Source organism: Zalophus californianus, chromosome 9 (genome assembly GCF_009762305.2).
Source record: "Zalophus californianus isolate mZalCal1 chromosome 9, mZalCal1.pri.v2, whole genome shotgun sequence".
Taxonomy (NCBI): domain Eukaryota; kingdom Metazoa; phylum Chordata; class Mammalia; order Carnivora; family Otariidae; genus Zalophus; species Zalophus californianus.
The window spans coordinates 8,130,870-8,152,752 of record NC_045603.1 but is presented as its reverse complement, the minus strand read 5'-3'; the positions used below and the strand labels follow the sequence as shown (position 1 = coordinate 8,152,752).

Genomic DNA, 21,883 nt, shown 5'->3' with positions numbered 1-21,883 from the left:
TTTACTAAAGTTACACTTTGCAAGTGGCAGAATTAGTATTTGAACACAGGCAGCTTGGCTCCAGAGACCACACTCTTAACCACGGTTGTAATTAAAACTTTATTTTTTTCTTTTTTTTTTTAAGATTTTATTTATTTTTTGACAGAGAAAGAGACAGTGAGAAAGGGAACACAAGCAGGGGGAGTGGGAGAGGGAGAAGCAGACTTCCCGTGGAGCAGGGAACCCGATGTGGGGCTCGATCCCAGGACCCTGGGATCATGACCTGAGCTGAAGGCAGACGCTTAATGACTGAGCCACGCAGGCGCCCGTAATTAAAACTTTAAAGAGAATTTACTAATATAGTACTAAAAATTACTGAAAAAGAAAAAAAGGTACTAATATGGGACCTATTTTATGTGTCAAATATTTTTTCGTGTACTAGTCCGGAAACTCAGCACACAGCGTGGCATAGCATAAGCCCTAAACTTGTTAATTAATGTATGACTGTATGCACCTACAAATAAACTTCATATCCATGAAAAAATGTATTCAAAATGCTAAAGATAAATTTGGAACATAGCTGTTCTGTACATTGGGAACTTGCTATATTTGTCTCCTCACCAAGCAAACACACAGATGACTGCTTTCCTTTTCATAAGCAGCTGTTACCTGAAGGAAAATATTTATTATATATGCGAGTCTTATGCCAAGCTATATAAGCACATGACTTTTTAGAATTTGAATTAAACTCCTCTTTCATAAATACTCAGTGTTTTTTTTTTCCTCCAGGACCGTCTGTTCACTTATATAAAATTAGAAGGCACAAAATACCGAGAAGATAACCACAATGTACAATATTGTTGTGCCAGAGAGACACAAAAATAAATCCATTATTTTGAGTCCCACAGAATTCTAACCATCTGAGTGGGAGTTCTACTGCTGACATTAATTACAATTTAAAAGAATCCATTTCCAGAGAAACAACCTTCTGGTGTCTCACCAAAAACAAACATTTTTAGTCACAACTTTCTACCATCCCCCTCTGGCATTTAAACATTAGGTCTTGGGAAACGAATTGATTGCTACACTGCACTGGCACCTGGAGCTAGAAAAGCCTTTAGAAATCATCTTGCAAGAGCGCCTGGGTGGCTCAGTCGTTAAGCGTCTGCCTTCGGCTCAGGTCATGATCCCAGGGTCCTGGGATGGAGCCCCACATCGGGCCTTCTGCTCAGCAAGAAGGCTGCTTCCACCTCTCCCACTCCCCTTGCTTGTGTTCCCTCTCTCGCTGTCTGTCAAATAAATTAAAAAAAAAAAAACCTAAAAAAAAAATTCTTCAAGGGGTGCCTGGGTGGCTCAGTCAGTTAAGCGTCTGCCTTCGGCTCAGGTCATAATCCCAGGGTCCTGGAATCGAGCCCCGCAACGGGCTCCCTGCTCAGCAAGAAGCCTGCTTTCTCCCTCTCCCACTCCCCCTGCTTGTGTTCCCTCTCTCACTGTGTCTCTCTCTGTCAAATAAATAAATAAAATCGAAAGAAAGAGAGAGGGAGGGAGGGAGGGAGGGAGGGAGGGAGGGAGGGAGGGAGGGAGGGAGGAAGGAAGGAAGGAAGGAAGGAAGGAAGGAAGGAAGGAAGGAAGGAAGGAATCATCTTGCGGTGGACTCCCTTCACCTGAGAACGAAGGAGTCTGAGCCAGGGTAGTGAAGAGGTCTGCCCAAAGCCTGATGGGCAGAGGTGGAGTTAGAACCCAGAGCTCTCAGACTCCTAGTTCTACTGTTCACTGTTCTACCTGTTCTCAATCTTGTTTCAGTCTTTTATCTTGACTCTTCTCTTCCACTTACAAAGTGTACACAGTACAAACACACACACTCAAATCTGGGAAAATCACACACATAAACCTTAACAGTGAATAGGTAAAGAGAGGAAAGGAATTAAAGGTGGCCCTATTTCCCTCGTTATGACTCTCCATATAATTATTACTTTTTTTTTTTAACAACAAGCACGTGTTAGTTTTAGTTTTGAAGTGGGGAAAAAGCAAATACACTCTAAAGACATCAGAATACAAGAGCATATAGCCAAGAGATTCTCAAAGTATTGTCTGGGTCTCCTTCAAAGTCCCCAAACCCTTTGCAGCGGTCTGCAGGATTAAAACTATTTTCGTAAGAATACTATCACAGTTTTTGCCTTTTTCATTCTCATTTTCTCATAGCAGGTAATGAAGTTTTCCAGAGGGTACATGATATGTGATACTGTCACAGACTGATGCAGAAGCAGATACAAGGATCCAGCTATCTTAAGTCAAACATGAGAAAGGTTTGCAAAAATATAAAACAATGTCACTCTTATTACTTTGGGGAAAATGTTTTTTTAAATGTTACATATGTTAACATGTAACAGGTTTAATGTTGTAAACAATAAATAAATGTTAATGCTTTCTCAATTTTAACTTCTAATAAATACTGATAGTTACAACCACATAAACAAAAGCTCTTCAGAATCTGTGACAATTTTTAAGAGTATAAAGAAATCCTGAGACCAAAAAGTTTGAGAACTGCTGTTATAAACATGCCATTAAATTTGAAAACCGTACATTGTTAACAAATTATTGGGGTGCCTGGGTGGCTCAGTTGGTTAAGCCTCTGCCTTAGGCTCAGGTCATGATCCCAGGGTTCTAGGATCAAGCCCCCTGCTGGGCTCCCTGATCAGCGGGGAGCCCACTTCTCCCTCTCCTCCCTGCTCGTGCTCTCTCTGTCTCTCTCAAATAAATAAAATCTTAAAAAAACACAATTATTTACACATTCACTTCTAATATCCCTTTCAACTAGCATTATACCAGCGTGACATAAGCAACTGAAAACACCAACTACCTTTGGGCTGGTCACTATCCCCTCCAGGAAATTCTTTAAAAAGCAAATAACTCTAAGAACAACAAATGTAGCCTATAATTAACACCTCAGAGCTAATCATTTATTAGATACTTGTTTTTTTTGACAGGGATACTAGATAGCTCCTAAAGAACATATGATAGGATGCTGAAAGGGGAAGTAAGTCTAAGTCTGGAAGGGAGCTGAACATTCTGGAAATTCAAGAGCTATTACTGGCAATACAGACAGCAAAATCAAGAGTGGAATGAATGTCTTTAGGGGTAAGCAGGGATCAAATCAAAGGCTTTTTTGCTAAGTAGAATAAGGAACATTCTAGTGACTGATTAGACAGATGTGGGGAGAGGAAGAAGAGGAACTTCAAGCAGGGCACCCAAGTTTCTGGCTTAAAGAACCAGGGATATAGTATGGTCATAACGTAGGTAAACACTGCAGGAAGAGCAATTCTGCGTCAGAAGATGATTTTGGCTTTCAACTAGCTGAATTTTAAGTGCCTCGAGGACTTCTACTTGAAGATGTCCAGCAGGTAGCCAGATAGTAGTCTGAAGATACAGAGATTCTGGGATAGAAATGTAGATTTGGGAGTCACTGAAATATAAAATATTTCCTCACCTTTGAGGCAATAATAATTGTAACATTTAGGGGTGGGTGGGGTCATTATTTTACCAAAAATATAGGATTACATACTGTTTTGTTTTTATAGTCAAATCTTCACTCTCAACAAATAATTACTGAAAAGATTTCAGTAATTTTTTTGTTTTATTACCTTCCTTTTCCTTTCTTTGGGCTAATTTTGATACTTTAACTTCTTGAGATGGATGTATAGCTCATTAATTTTGTCTTTCTTCTATATTTTCTGATTTCCATTATGATTTCTTCATTAACCCATAGATGTTTCAGAAATGTATTTAATTTCCAAACAAACATGTTGTTTTTTTTAATTACCTTTTTGTTATTGATTGCTACTTAATTGCAGTGGTGTTTTTTTTTTTTTAGATTTTATTTATTTATTTGACAGAGACAGCGAGAGAGGGAACACAAGCAGGGGGAGTGTGAGAGGGAGAAGCAGGCTTCCCGCTGAGCAGGGAGCCTGACATGGGGCTCAATCCCCTGCACTGTGGTTTAAGAATTCATTTTGTGAGGGGCACCTGGGTGGCTCAGTCGTTAAGCGTCTGCCTTTGGCTCAGGGATCTCCCTTTAAAAAAAAAAAAGAATTCATTTTGTTTCATTCTATTTCAAAACTTTTTCAAAATTTAAGTTTTGCTTTACAGTCAAGTAAATGGTCACTTTTGATAACTTTTCCATGTTTGGCTTGAAAAGAATGTGTATTCTGTAGTTGTTTGGTACAATGTTGTGTATGTCTATTAGGTCAAGTTTGTTAAATACATTATTCAATTCTTTATTTTCATAGCTCCCCTCACAACTTGTTCTATCAATTACTGAGAGATATATTAAAATCTTCCATTTTGATGTTGGTATATTTCTTCTTAAATTTTTGCTTTAAATATTTTGAGGGGTGCCTGGGTGGCTCGGTTGGTTAAGCAACTGCTCTGGGCTCAGGTCATGATCCTGGAGTCGCAGGATTGAGTCCCACATGGGGCTCCCTGCTCGGCAGGGAGTCTGCTTCTTCCTCTGACCCTCCCCCCCCCCTCAAATAAATAAAATCTTTTAAAAAGTAAATATTTCGAGACTGTCATTAGATGAACGCAAACTTAAAACTGTTTTATTTTCCTGACATATTGAGCCTTTTTCCCTCTATGACGCCATTACTATAAAGTCTTTTTGTCTGATGTTGATAGCTCTATTTTGGTTAGTATTTGTCTGATAGGTCTTTTTTCACATTTTTACTTTTGAACTTTCTGTATCCTTTTCTTTTAGACACATCTTTTATAAATAGCATTTCTCCCTTTAAAAAAAAAAAACAATCTAGTGCATTCTCTTTTAACCAAAGCATTTAGTTCACTAACATGTATTTGGATTTAAAGCTGCCATCTTACTTTGTGCTATGTGTCATACATACTCTATGCTGCTTTTTCTGCGCTGTTCTGCTTTCTTTGACTAGGGGTTTTTTTTTTAATTAATTTTACTTCTGCTGTTTATTCGTTATTTCATGATAAAATTTTACAAGCTACCTAGTAATTGCAACATACATTCCTAACTTACCAATGCTAAAAACATTCAATAGGTTTGTCCTCCTCCCAAACAACAATTTAATTCCATTCACTCCCACTCACCTTCATGCTACTGTTATCTGCTTTAATTCTAACTTCTTTTGCTTCTTTTTCAATGCCCACACAACAGTTAATTTATTATTTGATAAAGTTATTTAGATTTAGACAAATGCAATGTTTACCACTTTTTCTACTCTTCATCCTTTCTTCCATCTCATACTTTCCATCTAGCATCACTTGCCTTCTGTATGAAGAACATCCTTCAGAATTTCTCATGAGGATCTTGCTAGTGGCAAACTGTTTTTAATGGTCTGTAAATGTCTCTATTTCATGTATGTGTTAAAGATTTTCACTGGGTATAGCATTCTAGGAAGATGTATTTTCTCTCAGCAAAATGAAGAAAACACAATTTTCTGACTACCATCATTGCGAATGATCATTAGGTGTCAGCTATCCTTCCGCTCACTAATTCCATCTTCAGTTGTGTCTAATATATTGAAAACATGTTTTGAATTTGAATCCATCACTCAGCTTCAATTATTAATTTACAGCTATGCACTAATTATTTTAGCTTTAAATTTTTATTTTATCAAAAGATGCACACATAGTTTTAAAAAGTCATGTAATATTAAATGACAAAATATAGTAGTTCCTGCCCACTCCTCTCCATTTTACCCAGGGTTCCTCCCAGAGGCAATTATTGTAGCTTCTTTTAGCTGTTTCTTTTGATATCTACCCATCTCTCTATAATTAAAAAATATCCTGTTATCTTCTGATTTATCAGTTTTAGACATTATTTGTTTTATATTATGGAGGGTGAGAATTTAGCTCTGTTACATTCTCCTCTGCCTTCTTGTCCTACCTTCCTAAGAGCTATGATTTTTGTTTAAATAAGTTTTCAGTATTCCCATGACTATCATGCATTCACTTTCAAATTTCAGTTATTTTACTTTTCATTTCTAGATAGTCTATTAGGTTAACTTTCAAATACGCTCAGCCAATCTTAAGTTTCTTGTTCCTCATGCATATTTTCTAGCCTTTCTTTTATTTCCTTATACATACTAAATAGCTTTTTAAGATTGTGACTGAAAATTCCATTTTCTGATTGTTGCAGTTGTATGCCACTGTTCTTGTTCACAATGCCTTGTTTCTCTGTGAGTTTAGTTAGTTTGGACTGAACTGCTCATTTCCCTTAGAATTTTATTTTTGGGCATTCTTTTAAACCTTCTAAAAATGAGTAGTTCTGGAAAGTATTTCTGCCAGACACTCTGGGGTCCCACCAACCTGGAATCATTCCAAGTTAAATTATTCACTTCAGGTTTTCAAATGATGCAAGTAGTGAGAATTCAGGCTGCAACCTAAGAGAGAGTTTGTGGCTTCAAAATCTCAGTGGTGATTTCTCAGTGCCAAGGCTGGAGATAGCTGATATTCCTGCAGAAGAGTAAGATCATTTTCCATTCACCTCTACAGCATATTTCTTTGGGATTCCAGGCTTACTGGGTGATTGTATAAGGGCAGGTTCACATTTCGAATTCTATTACTTCACATTTCGAATCTATTACTTCAACGTGTCTAACACCACTTGTTTATGTTCCCTGGATATTTAACAAGTGAAATTCTAACTTAATACCTTGCCTCTGAAAAATTTATAAAATTTAGTAAACTAAAGAAAATCAAAACAGACATAAAATAGCTACTATTTTACCCTGGGAACGAAAATTAGGAAAATGACAAAATCAGGAAGGAAAAAAGCCAGAAATCTGAATTTAGATCTTTTCTACACAGGTATCTCATTAAAAGACATGCATAGGGCGCCTGGGTGGCTCAGTTGGTTAAGCGACTGCCTTCGGCTCAGGTCATGATCCTGGAGTCCCGGGATCGAGTCCCGCATCGGGCTTCCTGCTCAGCAGGGAGTCTGCTTCTCCCTCTGACCCTCTTCCCTCTCGTGCTTTCTATCTCTCATTCTCTCTCTCTCTCTCAAATAAATAAAATCTTAAAAAAAAAAAAAGACATGCATAAATACAGAAGCAGAGTATCATGCCTCTAAGTACAATGTGTTTGGGTTAGCTTACCAACCAAATCACCAAAGTCAACCATTTCCAAAATGTTAATTCACCACTGAAGGGTGAAACACAGTCAAAAAATGCAACGCCAGTTCCAAAGTCAATTTCCAGAGAGGAGTCTAGAAATGGTGGTTGAGTCACAGCACCACTGAAATCAGTTTATGGTTTCTCCTCATGGAGTACATGGCATTACCAGATAGAAGGGTTATTTTAAAAAGGAAGAAAGAAAAATAACTAAAATACATTTCCAGCTGTAGATCTTAAGCAAAGAAATTCCAAATATTGAAAGCTACTTACCGAGGCATTGATATTCAAAAATGTTATTCACCTAATCAGAGTTAACAGAAGTCTTTCCCTTGATAAAGCCATCAAGCTAACTCTCACACTTAGACGCCTAGAGATACAATAGTTTTAAGCAAATTCAACAGGTACAGAATATCCTTTAAGTAAACTTAGGAGAACCAGCAGCAGCTAAGAAAAAGGCAGTCTCCAGACCAGACTGGTATGACAGGACAGGGCTAAAATGTTTGGGGGCTGAAGGGAAGCAAACACTGGAGAAAAGTTAAAGCTATAGGAAAGAGGTGAAAATTAATGGAACAAAGTTCTAAAAGATATTTGGGGATGGGGTGAGGGGGGAAGATCAAGATCAAAGATAGCAGAGACTGGATGCATCTGTTTTTCCTGAGGCCAGCAGAATATAGGAAACATGGGTACAACTGCAATTGACTCTGTAATCAGAAAAAATGGAAAAGTGAGAAAGCTCATCCCAGTAGCCCCCATTTTATCTAGAGAATAAAAGGTGAGATCATTTGCTACAAGTGAATGGGTAGAGGTGGCCATATGAGGTGAGAAAAAAATTTCAGTTCTTTTGAATTTCTGAAACTGAGTACAAATACTGTATCTGCAAGGATATATCTGAAAAATAAATAAATTATGGCCTTATTACACTTTTCCAGGCACTGCACTAGGTGCTCCACAAGTGTTACCAGGAGACCCCAGTAAGTGAAGTGTTATTGTCCCCATTTTATAGCTCAGAAAACTCAGGTTCAGAAGAAAACATAAATGACCCAAGATGACATGGATAATTAAGTTTTACTCCAAAACTTCTTTGCAGCTATTAAACCATATTTATTTAAAAAATAAAGTTATAGACCATTATATGTATGACAATACAATTTCCTTTAACCTTTTTCTGACTCGAGCATAAAGCAGCCAAGTAAAGTTAGAAAAAGAATCCCAATAAAGACTGCATAAGAACCTTTAAGATTAGGAGAAGTGAAAGGAAGTGACCTCGTTAGCAAAAAAAGTTTATTAAGGAGGTCAGGAGGGATAAACAGGGAGAGCACACAGGATTTTTAGGGCAGTGAAAGTACTCCACATGATACTATCATGCTGGTTTCATGTCATTACACACTGTCAAACCCATACAACGTAAAAAATCAAGAGTGAATATACACTAATATACACTATGGACTTTGGATGATTATGATAGGTCAATGCAGGTTCATCAATTGTAACAAATGCACCACTCTCAATTTTGCTGTGAATCTAAAACTGCTCTAAAAAATTAAGTCTTAAAAAAAAAGGTTTACTAAGAAATAAAGATATATTTTGGATGGGAGGTAGTGAGGCAATGAAGTCTTAAAGACTAAAAGCTACATAATAATTCAATCATAATTTAGCAGAAGCCCAAATGAAGTAAAACAGCAGGCTAGGAAGTAAAGATAATACAACAAAGACTTACTCCAATCACCACTTTTTGAGATGTTTAAACCAAAGTAACATAATGCCCTCAGATGTACATCAACCTAAGTTAATTCTATGGGGAATCTGAGCAACTAGATTTAAACTCTGGGTCTGGATGAATCAGCTGTGGAAAGGAAAACCCTTTCAAAGAGAACTGAACATATACATTGTTAGAACTGTAGTTTAAAATACTCCCAATAAACAATCAGTGTCCAAGTGCCTCTAGTTTGTTTATACACGTGTATACTTAATATTTGTCACTTGTTTTCTGATCATCTAAGGATATTCAGAGTCTGGTTTTGAAATACACAAAGGAATGGAACAAGAAGAGTGGAAGAGAAGGCACCTAAGCACAGCAGAGAGAAGACAGAGTAGCAGAGAGGGGAGACCTGGATTCTGGCCCTGTGCCTATAACCAACTCACTGGTAACCCTGGAAGTCATTTAACATCCCTGTTTCCACTTTCCTGTCTCTGTGTGAGAATAAAGATACTTGTCCAAAAGCCTCAGAAACAACCCTGAGGTGGGTATTATTATTTTCCCCTTTTTACAGATGAAGAAACTGAGGCAAAGAGAGGTTGAGAAACATGCCCAAAGTCACACAGATGGTAAATGGCAGAGTTGGAGCTCAGGCAGTCTGGTTTCAGAGCCCATACTTTTAACCACTTGAGTGGTCAGAGTTGTTAACAGATGTGAGAGGGGGTTAAGAGGTAAGGTAATTCTAGGGGTGCCTGGCTGGCTCAGTTGGTAGAGTATGTGACTCTTGATCTCAGGGTTGTGAGTTCATGCCCCACATTTGGTGTAGAGATTATTTAAAAAAATAAAATCTTTTAAAAAAAAGAAGTTAGGGAATTCTAAGTACTAAATACTACTATTAAATATAACATCAAATTCACTAAATCAACTTAGGATGCACAGAAAATTAGAAAATGTAATTGTGCACAAAATGATTAATAGCTTCCATTTATTGAGCCCCTTTTATGTGTCAGATACCATAAAAGCTGTTTTACTTACATTATTTAATTAATATTCACAAAACCCTGTGAGGTTATAGACATTTTACAAATTAAAATCTGAGTTAACTAAACTGAATCTGGAAATAGAGGTTTTTGGTTTTTTTTAATTTTATTTATTTATTTGACACAAAGATACACAGAGAGAGAGGGAACACAAGCAGGGGGAGTGGGAGAGGGAGAAGCAGGCTTCCCACTGAGCAGGATGATGCGCGGCTCGATCCCAGAACCCTGGGATCATGACTTAAGCGGAAGGCAGATGCTTAACTACTGAACCACCTAGGTGCCCCGAGGTTTTTGTTTCTAATGAATGACATTAGGGAAATCACTTAACTAAGCAAGTCCATAGATTCTCCATAACGGGGTGTGGGAGGCCACATTAACATTTACATTGCACTGTTTACCAGTGAAAAGTTAGAAATGATGTATATGTCCATAAATAAATTATGGAATACTCATATGATAGAATATTTTGTATTAAAAAAACAATACATTTTGAAATCTTTTTAATGACATGACATAGTGGATATCTGATGTTTTGAGCCACATGGCATCATTCCTTCTTCCTAAGGGCAGCCTGATCTTCTCTACCTCATCCCACTATGTACAATTTCGGCAGGATGGTAAATTGAGGTGCCCACCCTCCACCACACTAGCTGAAGAGTCCTGGAAGGCTTCTTTTGAGAGACACTATTCCCACCTGATGCAGTCAAGGACTGGGCACAGAACCTTGAGCATGTCTAACAGGGACTCTCCCATGACTTTAAATCTTGAGCAGAATCCTGTAGAGGGACAAAATACACTGATTCCATTAGTGGTGTCCAACACTCTCAATTTTGCTGTGAATCTACAACTGGCCATATGAGGTGAGGAAAACTCCGGTGGAGTATGTTGGTTCTTTCCTACCTCACGTCTTCAGCCTCCTCACTGATCTCACTGGAAGCTCCCAAAGAGCCTGCCAGTAAACTTTTGTTTTGTTAAATCACCTGAAGTCTGTTTCTCCAGCTTGCAACCAGAGAACCCTAATTGATATACATGGGGAAATGCTTTATATTCTGAAACAAACACACCAAAACCCCCAGGATATTAAACTCTATAATACCAGTTATATAAACAAAAAATTTATTTGTAAATACTTACTTGTATATAAACACAGAGAAAACACAATGAGGAAGACACAACCAATTCTGACAAACACTGTTTCTGATAAAATTTAAACCAAATTTCTTTGCACAGTATGAGATTCCCCAACTACATAGGCTTCTACTCGTCTCTCATCTTTTATACCAGCTATGTCAGAACTAACTTGAAGTTCTCCACATGCTGATTTACATATGAGGACCTTTGCCCATGCTTTTTGTGTCTAAAAGTCTCTTATTACCCTCCTGTTTCATTTTGCCTAGCAAACTCCTACTCTAAACATAAATTATGCAATTAAAAAACAAAAAAAAATTAAAATTAACTATAGAGAGAAAAGAAGTTCCCTGATTAATTATTAGGATTACAATTCCAAAATCTGTTTCAGTGTCTAAATCCCACTTAGGCAATTCTAACCAATTACACTTTTCAAATTGTAGATTAATAAAATTTCTTTTAATGACAACTGTACATTTCTACAAATAGAATCTACCTTTCAAAACTAATCTAATGAGAACTCAAAATATAAAATTATAAACCTAATTATACTCAAAATTTTGAGAAATATTTATGAATGAGGCCATTAAATATATCATATAATAATCATCCATTAGAGCTATAGCATTCTCCTGAAATAGTACAATTCTAATTTTCAAATACTTGAGATTATCTGCAGTTACCCCAAGGTGTGCCACAAAACACTCAAAATCAGTTTATTTTAATTTTTAAATGTGTGTATGTGTACAACACCACACTTGATGTGAAAATGTAGAACTTGGAAGCAAATAAGCAAACATGAAACATGTCTACTCAAAAAGGTTGTAAATCAACATCTTAAGCAATGACCCAACAATCCTTTGGGGAGAAGCAACTACTCTAGGCAGGCTTGCTTGGAGTTTATACAGAAGTCATGCAGCTATTGAGAGGCAGAGCCAGGATTCTGACCCAGGATGCCTAGCTCAGATCAGGCACTCAGGCACTCAAGTACTCTTAACCACTATGCTAAGCCGACTCCTTGATCATCTCAAAGCTTTGGTTGAACACTATGCTCAGGACATTTAATTAAACACGAGCCATGACAAGACTATAGCATTAAAAGCAATGCCATTTTTCTTATCAACTGTAGTGACATTTTTGTGGTGAAATTTTTTTCCTTTGGTAGCAACCAGAAGAAAGGCCTACGTTACATGGTTTAACATGAGGTTTGCAAAAAAAAAAGTTTGAGAACATTCTTCAGCATAATAGTTCAAAAAAAAAAAATTAACAAAAACACAATGCAGGGTGCCTGGGTGGCTCAGTTGGTTAAGCAACTGCCTTCGGCTCAGGTCATGATCCCTGAGTCCTGGGATCGAGTCCTGCATCGGGCTCCAGGCTCAGCGGGGAGCCTGCTTCTCCCTCTGACCCTCTCCCCTCTCATGCTGTTTCTCTCTCTCGCTCGCTCTCTAATAAATAAATAAAATCTTTAAAAAAAAAAAAACATAATGCAACTTCTCAGATATGTGCTAGGAACATTACTGCCCTGAGGGGAAGCATGAGAAAAAAAAAATTCTTTTTTTTTTTTAAAGACTTTATTTGACAGAAAGAGACACAGAGAGAGAAGGAACACAAGCAAGGGGAGTGAGAGGGAGAAGCAGGCTTCCCGCTGAGCAGGGAGCCCAATGCGGGGCTCGATCCCAGGACCCTGAGGTCATGACCTGAGCCAAAGGCAGACACTTAACGACTGAGCCACCCAGGCGCCCTGAGAAAAAAAATTCTTAAAAAGCATATCTATTAGATAATCTAATGCAGCTTATGGAAGAAAGAAAAACCATAACAAATTCAGGGTGCATAATTTCAAGCATAACTTTAACAAGAGATGGGGTACCTGGGTGGCTCAGTTGGTTAAGCATCTGCCTTCGGCTCAGGTCATGATCTCTAGGTCCTGGGATCTAGGCCCACACCAGGCTTCCTGCTCAGCAGGGAGTCTGCTTCTCTCTCTCTCTCTCTCTCTCTCTCTCTCTCTCCCCCCCCGCCCCTCCTCACCACTCGTTCTCTCTGTCTCTCTCAAATAAACAGAATCTTAAAAAAAAAAAATTAATGAGAGAAAAATACAGAAATGTCTTTGTAGGTTACATGGAAATATATTACCTCTACCTACAGTCACTCTCTATAGTAAGGCTCAGAAAACTATGGCCCAAGAGCCAAATCCAAACCACTGTCTGGTTTTGTAAACAGGATTTTTTTTGGAACTCAGCTCCACTCATTTACTTATTGTCAATGGCTACTTTCACACTATCATGGCCATGCTGAGTAGCTGCACCAGACTGTACACAAAATCTAAAATATTTACCAACTACCTTCTTACAGAAAAAGTCTGCCAACACTTTTCTTTATAGCACTTAATACTATCAAAAATAATTTATTTATTGTTTAATCAATTACTGTCTGACTTCCCCATCAAATGCACTCTTCATGAATAAAATGACTTTGTTTTCCAATATATTTCTAGCACCTAGAACACTACACGGCACATAGAAAGCACTCTGTACAGGTGCTGAATGAATGGCATTTATTGATAGAAAGGAAAACAAACACTTCCCATCTTCCCATTCTTCCTAAGATGCACTTCAACTATTCACTACACCATCTACCAAAATGTGACTTGTCAATTAGCCAATGAATTTATCATATTGAGAAACAAGTTAATAAATCCAATGGCTAATTCTCACTTCTTATTTGACCCAGTTGATCTTTACCGTTCTCCGTGTGACTTTCAGAACACCACATTCTTAGTTTTCCTCCTACCCAATAGGCCCTTCCTTAGTCTCCTTTGCAGGTGCTATCTCACTTCTGAAATCTCTTAATGTTGGCATGCTCACTCACTCTTCCAGACTTTTCTCAGTCCACACTTATCCAGTCTCATGGCATTTCAAACTGAACTAATCCAAAACTAATCTTTCTCCCAGACCTGCTCAGTTATAGTCTTCATTATCTCAGTAAATGTAAATGTTTCCAGTTGCTCAAGCCAAAAACTCTTGGGGAGTCAACCAACCCTCAATCTATTATACCCCATATCCAACCCACCATCAAATCCTGGCGACTCTATCTTATAACTATATTCCAGGTTAATGATCACTTCTAACCACCTCCACGCTACTATCTTAGTCCAAGCCACCATCATCTTTTGCTTGAGATGACGTAACAGCCCCCTGACAATTTCCCTACTTCCACCTTTACTCCCTTACCGTTTACTCTCATCAGAGCAGCCAGGGTGATCATGTTTAAAATGTAAAAATCATCAAGTTGCTGGATGCTCAAGACCTCCAAAAGTTAGCTAGCTTTCTTTCCTACTCAGAATTAAAGTCTGATATAGTTTGGTCCCCTGAAGCCTTTCTGCCTCTTTAATCCCTCCACTCCAGACACATAGGCTTCCATGACCATCCTAGATGATGTCAAGCAAGCTTCCATTTCACCGCCTTTGTACTGGCCGAAAGGCTGTTCTGGTTTAATTAAATGAACCAAGACTCCTGAATCAGGCACTTCCATGACGTATTTTGTCAATTAACTCTAAAAACAAATCTGGGACGTAGGTTTCAACACTCCTACTTTAGAGGTTAGGAAATGAAATTTACAATCTAACAAATGATAGAGTTGGGGTTCATCCCTGCTTAGTGAGCACGGAGGAGCTCTCAGTGAAGTTCTGCTGGCTAAAAGGAAACGACTCGGATATGCCTCTGAAGTCCCAGTGATTCCAACTGCTAAACGTGCATCTTGACAGCTGGAGAAGGATATGAGAAAGGGCAGTCAGAGAGTTAAGAGGACCACCAGAGGAGGAAGTTACCCAAGCCAAGAGTGGAAAATGTCAAGGAAAAGGGAGTGGGGTCAAATGGAACTGAGACATCCACAAACCCAAGACCCACGCACATACCTCACAGAGCAAACCATACCTGTGGTAGACAGCAACTCGCATCTTGATTAAAAAAAAAAAGTATCTTCTGCCAATATTGGCCAGAGATATCCTAAGTACTGTCACCTGTCTGCAGCAAGGGTATGAAAATCGGCTATAGGGAAGCGCGTGACTAAGTAACACAGCTTCTCATCTACGTTTTCCTCCGGCCCAGTGAAACAAAGTTTGTGTCTGTGGCGGCCTTTAAGGGAGGTGATTGGTCTTTAAATTTCAGAAGGCAAAGAAAACGGCAATTATTTTCTTCCAGGCTCTCTGTGGGTATGTGGGATCGTCGCTGTCTACATCCCAGATATTTTCTAAGAGCTCAAAACAGCGGCGAAGGGTGTGCTGGCCCTCACCCCAAATCGTTCCAGCACCTTCTCGACTACGTCTCATTCCTCCCTGTCCCACAGTCACGACTGCAGATACCAACCCACCATCTCCCTCTCATCCCCATCCCCCAGCCATATCCCGGGACTGGACCCACAGAAGCCCCACACCCCGCAGTGGCCCCGGGCGTGAAGACCCCGCCTCACCACGGCTCCGGCCACAGCGTGGACCAGGCTTTCGTAGGACAGCACGGAGGGCATTGCTGTGGCTCCCCACAGACCTAGCAACACTTTTCCCTCAGGTCGCAGCTAGCGGAGAGTAAAGAAGCGCCAGAGCCCGGGGCGTGAGCGTCACAGACCCCACCTCCTCAGGCCCGCCTCCTCCAGAACAACCACTTCCGGGTCGTAGGGCGCCCGGTCTCCCAGGCAGAGGCCGCAGGGGCTGGAAGAGGAGAAAGGCGGGCCTGGGAAAGTCCCTTGGCTCTGATTGGCCCTCGGGGCATGCGTGGGCGGGGGGAGAGAAGTGCTGGCCCAACCACGCGGAAGAGCCTGACAGAGAGCACGTAGCCGCCTCCTGGGTCTGACCGGAGTACCCTCTGGAGTTCGGGGACCTGACGGGTTGTGCTTCGACATTGGGATTTAGGAAGGCCTAGATGGCCACCTTCCCTAAGACAGGCTGGTAACTGGCAAGATGGGGACTCAAATCTTCCTGCTTCTTTGCAAGTTAACGCCTGTTTTGTCTCGACAGTATTTTTAAAGTCACATTTTACCCGAAAGGAAACGTTAACTGGGCAAGTTTCTCCCCGCGTGTGGTAGACGAAATGGAACTTGAGATCAAAGTGATCCAAGGCAGCCATATCCCGGGACTGGACCCACAGAAGCCCCACAGCCCGCAGTATTATACTTGTTAGCAACTAGGAAAGTCATTTAACTCCTTTGGTTTTTCTCCCCCCCCTTTTTAAGGTTTACTTGAGAGAGCACGAGCGGGAGGTGCAGAGGGAGAGGGAGAATCTCAAGCCGACTCTGCTGAGCAGAGCCCTATGGGGCTGGGACTCGATCTCACCACCCTACACTAAAAGTTGGTCGCCCAACCTACTGCTCCACCCAGGCGCCCAGGTTTTAAGTGACGGTGTTAAAATACAACTCCGTTGCTGTAAGGATTACAAAAGCTAATTTATGTAGACGTACTTAAATCTTCACATCTTCTAAAGTGAAGAACCAATTGTACTACAAAGAACTGGAGAAACCACTTCCAACCTATAGCCTAGATCATACTGTGAGACCCAAGGTCTCAGGACTCCAACTTCACTCTACTGGAGTGCCATTGCCGTATGTCTCCTCCAGGTTCCCCTTACAATACACCCTGTGATAATTCCTGAGTGCTTACTACATGCCTGCTCCGTGCTTTATTATGCCCATTATATTTACTGCTCAGGAGAGGGCCCTAACAATGTTTCCCTCCATCTTTTCACAAAATTTGCATAAAATATCTTAAAAGAGCTTTCCACTTAAACTCCCCTTCATTTAGGGTGGTGCTGCAGACCATAAGTTAAATGAAAGGTGAGTTGGGAACACCAGATTTAGTGGTATCTACTTATATGTATGGTTACTGCTAGACCTCCTGTTGTAGAAATGGCTTCCAGAACACTCTCACCAATCCCTAGGATCATGACAGAAAAGCGGAGGTCCAAACATCAAATGAAAATAGTTTGCTGGCACTAAAACAGAGATACAATTTAAGCAAAAGACTTTTTTCTTTTAAAGTGAGAGAGATCAGAGGGAGAGGGAGAAGCAGACTTGCTGCTGAGCAGAGCCTGATGCGGGGCTCAATTCCAGGACCCTGAAATCATGACCAGAGCCAAAGGCAGATAGATGCTTAACCAACTGAGCCACCCAGGTGCCCCCCGTTTTTTTTTAAGATTTTATTTAGGGGCGCTGGGTGGCTCAGTCGTTAAGCGTCTGCCTTTGGCTCAGGTCATGATCCCAGGATCCTGGGATCTAGCCCATCAGGCTCCTTGCTCAGCGGGGAAGCCCATTTCTCCCTCTGCCTGCCAGTCCCCCTGCTTGTATGCTGTGACAAATCCTTAAAAAACAAAAACTGTCTCTGTAGTTGTGATTTTGAGAGATTTCCAATTTTTAAGACCTGCAATTTTTGCTTCCTTTGTTCTAACCATTCACTTTTACATCTACTTTAGTATTCATAATTACGTATTTTCCTTAAAGAAGGCTCCCTTAGAGGCATCAAGTCCCCCACTATATAAATAGTATATAAAAAATTATGTGTGTTCTTTTACACCCATGCCATCGAACACAAAGTGATTAAAGGAACCTATCCAGAACTTAACATTTCATGTATGATGCTTCTACACTGGCAGATTTATGGTCAGGTTACTTAACTGCAACCTGACAACCTCCTAGTGATCTGGGGGAGAGTGAACTACTTAAAGATCTCTTGATTATGTGCCAGATACCAAGATTTTCAGAGCCACATACACGTCTTTTACACTAGCTCTATTTACCTCCTTGCTACTCTGGCTTTTCCTTATACTTAGAATGTAGTTTAACACTAGGATTCCACCAAAAAAGAATGTCAAAATTCTTAGAGACCACCTTATAGAAAATTGTTACACTCCTACCAACACTAAAGGTCTCACTGAATTGCCAAGATATTTAAAACCACCAATGTGATACGCCATAGTTTAAATTTACTCTTATCAAAAGCTTAACAGCTATCTTAATATCTGTTGCCTATTTACTTCAGGGTATTTTCCTCCCCAAACTATGCATTCTTAACAGGTATGCTATAGATTGTAAATACTGAACTTTAAAATTATTGCACAATTTTAAAAACCTAATTTTTCTTGTCATTATTGGACCTGTCACAAGTGTTTTAAGCACTTCAATTATGCTACATCCCTTACTATTAATCCGTTGGGTGTGCATATCAGTACACCCAATGATGTGTGATATTCCTTAATCAATCCTCTTCAAAAATATTTTGTTTCCAATTTCTTGAAGTCATGAACAATTCTGCCAAGAAGCAACCTTGTACAGAGAGGGCAGAACATAAAAGAGGAAGACCAAACAAACCTAGTGAGAATACCAGCTTTCCAAATAATCAGGGGTGTTAACTTGGGCAATTTACTTAAGTGCTTCAGTTTCCTCATCTATATAAAATGGGAAGAGCACTTACCATTATGGTCATTATCAGAATGGAGTCAATGCTTTCAAACTGATTAAAGAGTGCTTGGCACAGAGTAAGTACTACTTACCTAAGTGGCTACTTGGGTGCATTAATGTTAGATAATACAAATCTCTAAAATACGATTTGTTTCTCCCTTATCCCATTAGGCCAGTTTTTCCCAAAGTGGCAGCCTGCTAGTTGTTACCCCATGTCTTTTCTCCCTTTCTTTTATAGTGTAATTTTTTACTGGGCACATGACCATACAGCAGTGGACTATTCCTTGCAGGTAAATATGGTCTCAAGAATTAAAAAAAAAAACAAAAACCAATGGGCTATGAGAAGTAATAAAATGTTAACTATGGGTATCAGCATCAGTATCTCAGTACGTGCTTCCCTTGCGCCCTCTCCTCAATCTACAAGATGAGCATGAGAGCAAGCACTTTTGGACTCAGAAACAGATGGCAGAATGGCTTACCTCTGGACTGCTACCTGAAAGAAAAGTTCTGTTTAACAGTCTAAGTATTCAGAAGTCATTGTTAACAGCACATTATAAAACTGAAGCCTACTATGTCCAGCAAATAACTTGAGTGCTAAAGACCTTTAAAAGAAACAGAACATGTGCTAGGGAAAAAAAAGTGGTGGGGTCAATATCCAGTTTGAAACCATACTTTATTTTTAATGTAGCTAGAAATCAAATAACTATATATTTTTAAGCAGAAAAAAACTCCTTTACTTTTCCTTCTTATATCATTGTTAGCACAAGAAAAAACACTTCTGGTTTAGAAATGATACTGAGTTTCTATGAAAATGAATGTACTTTGTATTTGTGGAACTTAAAAGCACAGGACACATTTTCAGAAGACCAATTTTACTTTTACCCACTTATGGTAATGTTTGCAATGTTAGAATGTACTTAATATATAATTAAGTAAATCAAATAAGGAACCCAAAAGGAACTGGTCTTCTTGAGTTATTCACAGCACACATTAGAAAATCTGAGAGAGAACACACATTAACAACAACAAAAAAAACCACTGGCAAGCTCAAACGCAAGTTTATATGCTGAGTATTTTTAAAGGGTTTAAAAAGCATGCTCAGTTAGCATACAGCCTTTTCTCACTCATATAACAGATGCATTTCTATCTGCTTGTGTACAGCAAAGGGTTAGAACCTGAATCAACTTACTTATGACTTCAGAAATGTGCTACTTCAAAAATGTATTCCATGGAATTTTTTTCACTGCTCCTACCACTGATTCTTCAAAATAAGCAAAGTACAGAGGGTCTCATCCCTACCCTTGAAACTGTTTTTATAAACACCAGCACTTTAAACTGAAAGACAGGTAGAACCCTAGCAATTCCTGGTACAGTGCCTGGACTTTGTCTTAATGTTGAGAGTTGAATGTACAACAGAAAATTTATCATTTCTTTATCCTTGGAGGAGAGGGAGGGAGAAAAAGGAGAGGTGGGGAATATGGTGCAGTATTTAGGAGCTAAACAGGAGCACAATGACTCATCAACCCCAAAATGAAGAACCATGGATCTCAACAATTTTATAATTCATGTTGGATCAAGAAGTTTGGTTCCCCTCTATGTGTATCAATGAATTCAAACCTCATACTCTCCAAACTATGAAGATGAATAATGTAAGATAAACTCCAACTGCAACAGTATTTCCCAAGTAGAAGACTGAACACCAAAGGGAATCCCTCCTTCCAACATCTTTTGACATGGTAAGATTTCACCAAAGTGGAAACCTATAATTTAAATGAAATCGCTTGGCCAAGTAAGAAACTACAGCTGTTATGGGTATTACCTTACATAATCACTATATTACATATTAAACCCAGCATGACATATACTTGCACAATTATGCTGTGAATGATACAGTAGTGATGAAGCCAGTGAAAAAGGACTATCTTTAGCCCAAAAAGAGTATGGGGGGAGCAGGGGGGAGGTGAAAACAAGTAGAAAGCACACAAAGATGGGTATTTCCTGACCAGGAAGGTCACTCTAAACACAGAAATATAAAATGAAAAGTATTCCCTTATTTCCCCTATGTGGAAATAATGCAAACATTTATTTTCTATATCAGACAAGAACACAGCTAAGTAATCCAATTCTACTGCAGCATTATAAAAATTATCCCTTCACCACAGTGTAAGATTTAAATGCATCTGCACAAGGGTGCACACTATATAAAAGGAGTAAGGTTGCTGCTGCCCTGCCAAGCACTTCCGGTCCCTACCCAGGTCATACTGCAATACTGGTGGTCCCAATGGTTTTATCCAAATAAATTGTGTTCAAAAAATAAAGCTTTTAAAAAGACAAGTCAAAATGCCTCAGAAACCATATCTCCAACTCAGACTTCATCTATTTAAATGTTGTATCTACCTCCCACTAATAAACCTTTCACTCAAACTGAGCAATAAATCTTCCACACTGAAGTATCTTCCTTGCCCAATTAATCCAAAGGAAAAAAACTGAAATGATTAGTAAAGAAAAATGTAGGGACTAACACACCCTTTTAATATGTTTTTAAATATTTTTACGGTTTAAAAAGTGTTTAAAGTTTGTAATTCCTAGTAGGAAAACATTATCTGAATGAATACCCTAATGGCAAACCACTATAGAATGTTTCAGTTGCATGTGGGGCAGAGGGGTAGGGATTCTCTTCACAGCACCCCAGCTTTCTTCATGAGAAGGTCAGAGGTACACTGGTTTGTATTATTGCGACATCCATTAGGCGATCGTTGCTTTTCCTTCAGCAAGGGCTTTATTTGTCAGAAGGGCGTTATGCTTGACCTCCAAATTTGGCTGACAATTTACTGATGAGATTCATAACCTTTGGATTGCTCTGATATTTTGACATATTCGCTGGGTTCTGGGCCACATCCTGGAAGGCCACCATAACTTCTGGATCCTGCAAAGAAAGGTGGTGGGTTTTTTTAGTATTTAAAAAAGAGTTCTGTGGTTTAACAAGTTTATGATCCGAAATCCTAGGTCTTTATTTAGACTGATGACTTTGTCACAGCCAAGTTAAATGGGGTCTGGACAAGTCCCTGAAGTATAAATATTACTAACGTGCACTTCAAAGTCAAATGCCAATTTATGTCACTTTAACTAATGAAAAAAAGCATACACAATTTTGATAAAAAGGACAACTGAATCACAAAATTCTACTCCTGAAACTAATATTACACTCTATGTTAACTAACTAGAATTTAAATAAAAACTTGGAACATAAATAAAAAAAGAAAAGGACAACTGGATATAATCAAACTGTTACAGAGTATTTCCTATAAACCAATTTTTAATAACTTAAGCTACTCATTCTGAAAAAAAAAGGTCTAACTGCATCATTAGCTATTTGTTAATTCAGATAAGTAAAACATAGCTAACAGAGTAACCTTTGTCTCTACAAAGAATTAATGAAAGAAATGCCTTAGTGATACAAAGCCCAA

The 21,883-nt window shown here is 39.1% G+C and overlaps 2 protein-coding genes across 5 annotated transcripts in view; both read right to left on the bottom strand.

Annotated features, from left to right (window-relative positions):
• Nucleotides 1–15,620, bottom strand: part of SLC25A17 (solute carrier family 25 member 17) — a 37,895-nt gene extending 22,275 nt beyond the window's left edge. The window contains exons 1-2 of one of the 3 annotated variants that reach the window (XM_027594462.1): nucleotides 15,444–15,568; nucleotides 6,310–6,456 (exon numbers count right to left, since the gene is read on the bottom strand). Coding sequence is in view for 1 of the 3 variants with exons in the window: in XM_027594461.1 (XP_027450262.1) it covers nucleotides 15,444–15,497 (54 nt within the window). In the remaining 2 variants the exon portion in view is untranslated. Of the gene's footprint in view, nucleotides 1–6,309; nucleotides 6,457–14,908; nucleotides 14,999–15,443 lie in introns of all 3 variants that reach the window. The other 2 variants (XM_027594463.1, XM_027594461.1) reach the window with 2 other exon arrangements.
• Nucleotides 15,621–19,271: 3,651 nt separating this feature from the next.
• The window catches only part of ST13 (ST13 Hsp70 interacting protein), a 30,450-nt gene continuing 27,838 nt past the window's right edge, over nucleotides 19,272–21,883 (bottom strand). Inside the window, exon 12 of one of the 2 annotated variants that reach the window (XM_027591962.2) lies at nucleotides 19,272–21,342. In XM_027591962.2, coding sequence (XP_027447763.1) covers nucleotides 21,214–21,342 — 129 coding nt within the window. In that variant the 3' untranslated portion in view covers nucleotides 19,272–21,213. The remainder of the gene's footprint in view (nucleotides 21,343–21,883) is intronic. The other variant, XM_027591963.2, reaches the window with a different exon arrangement.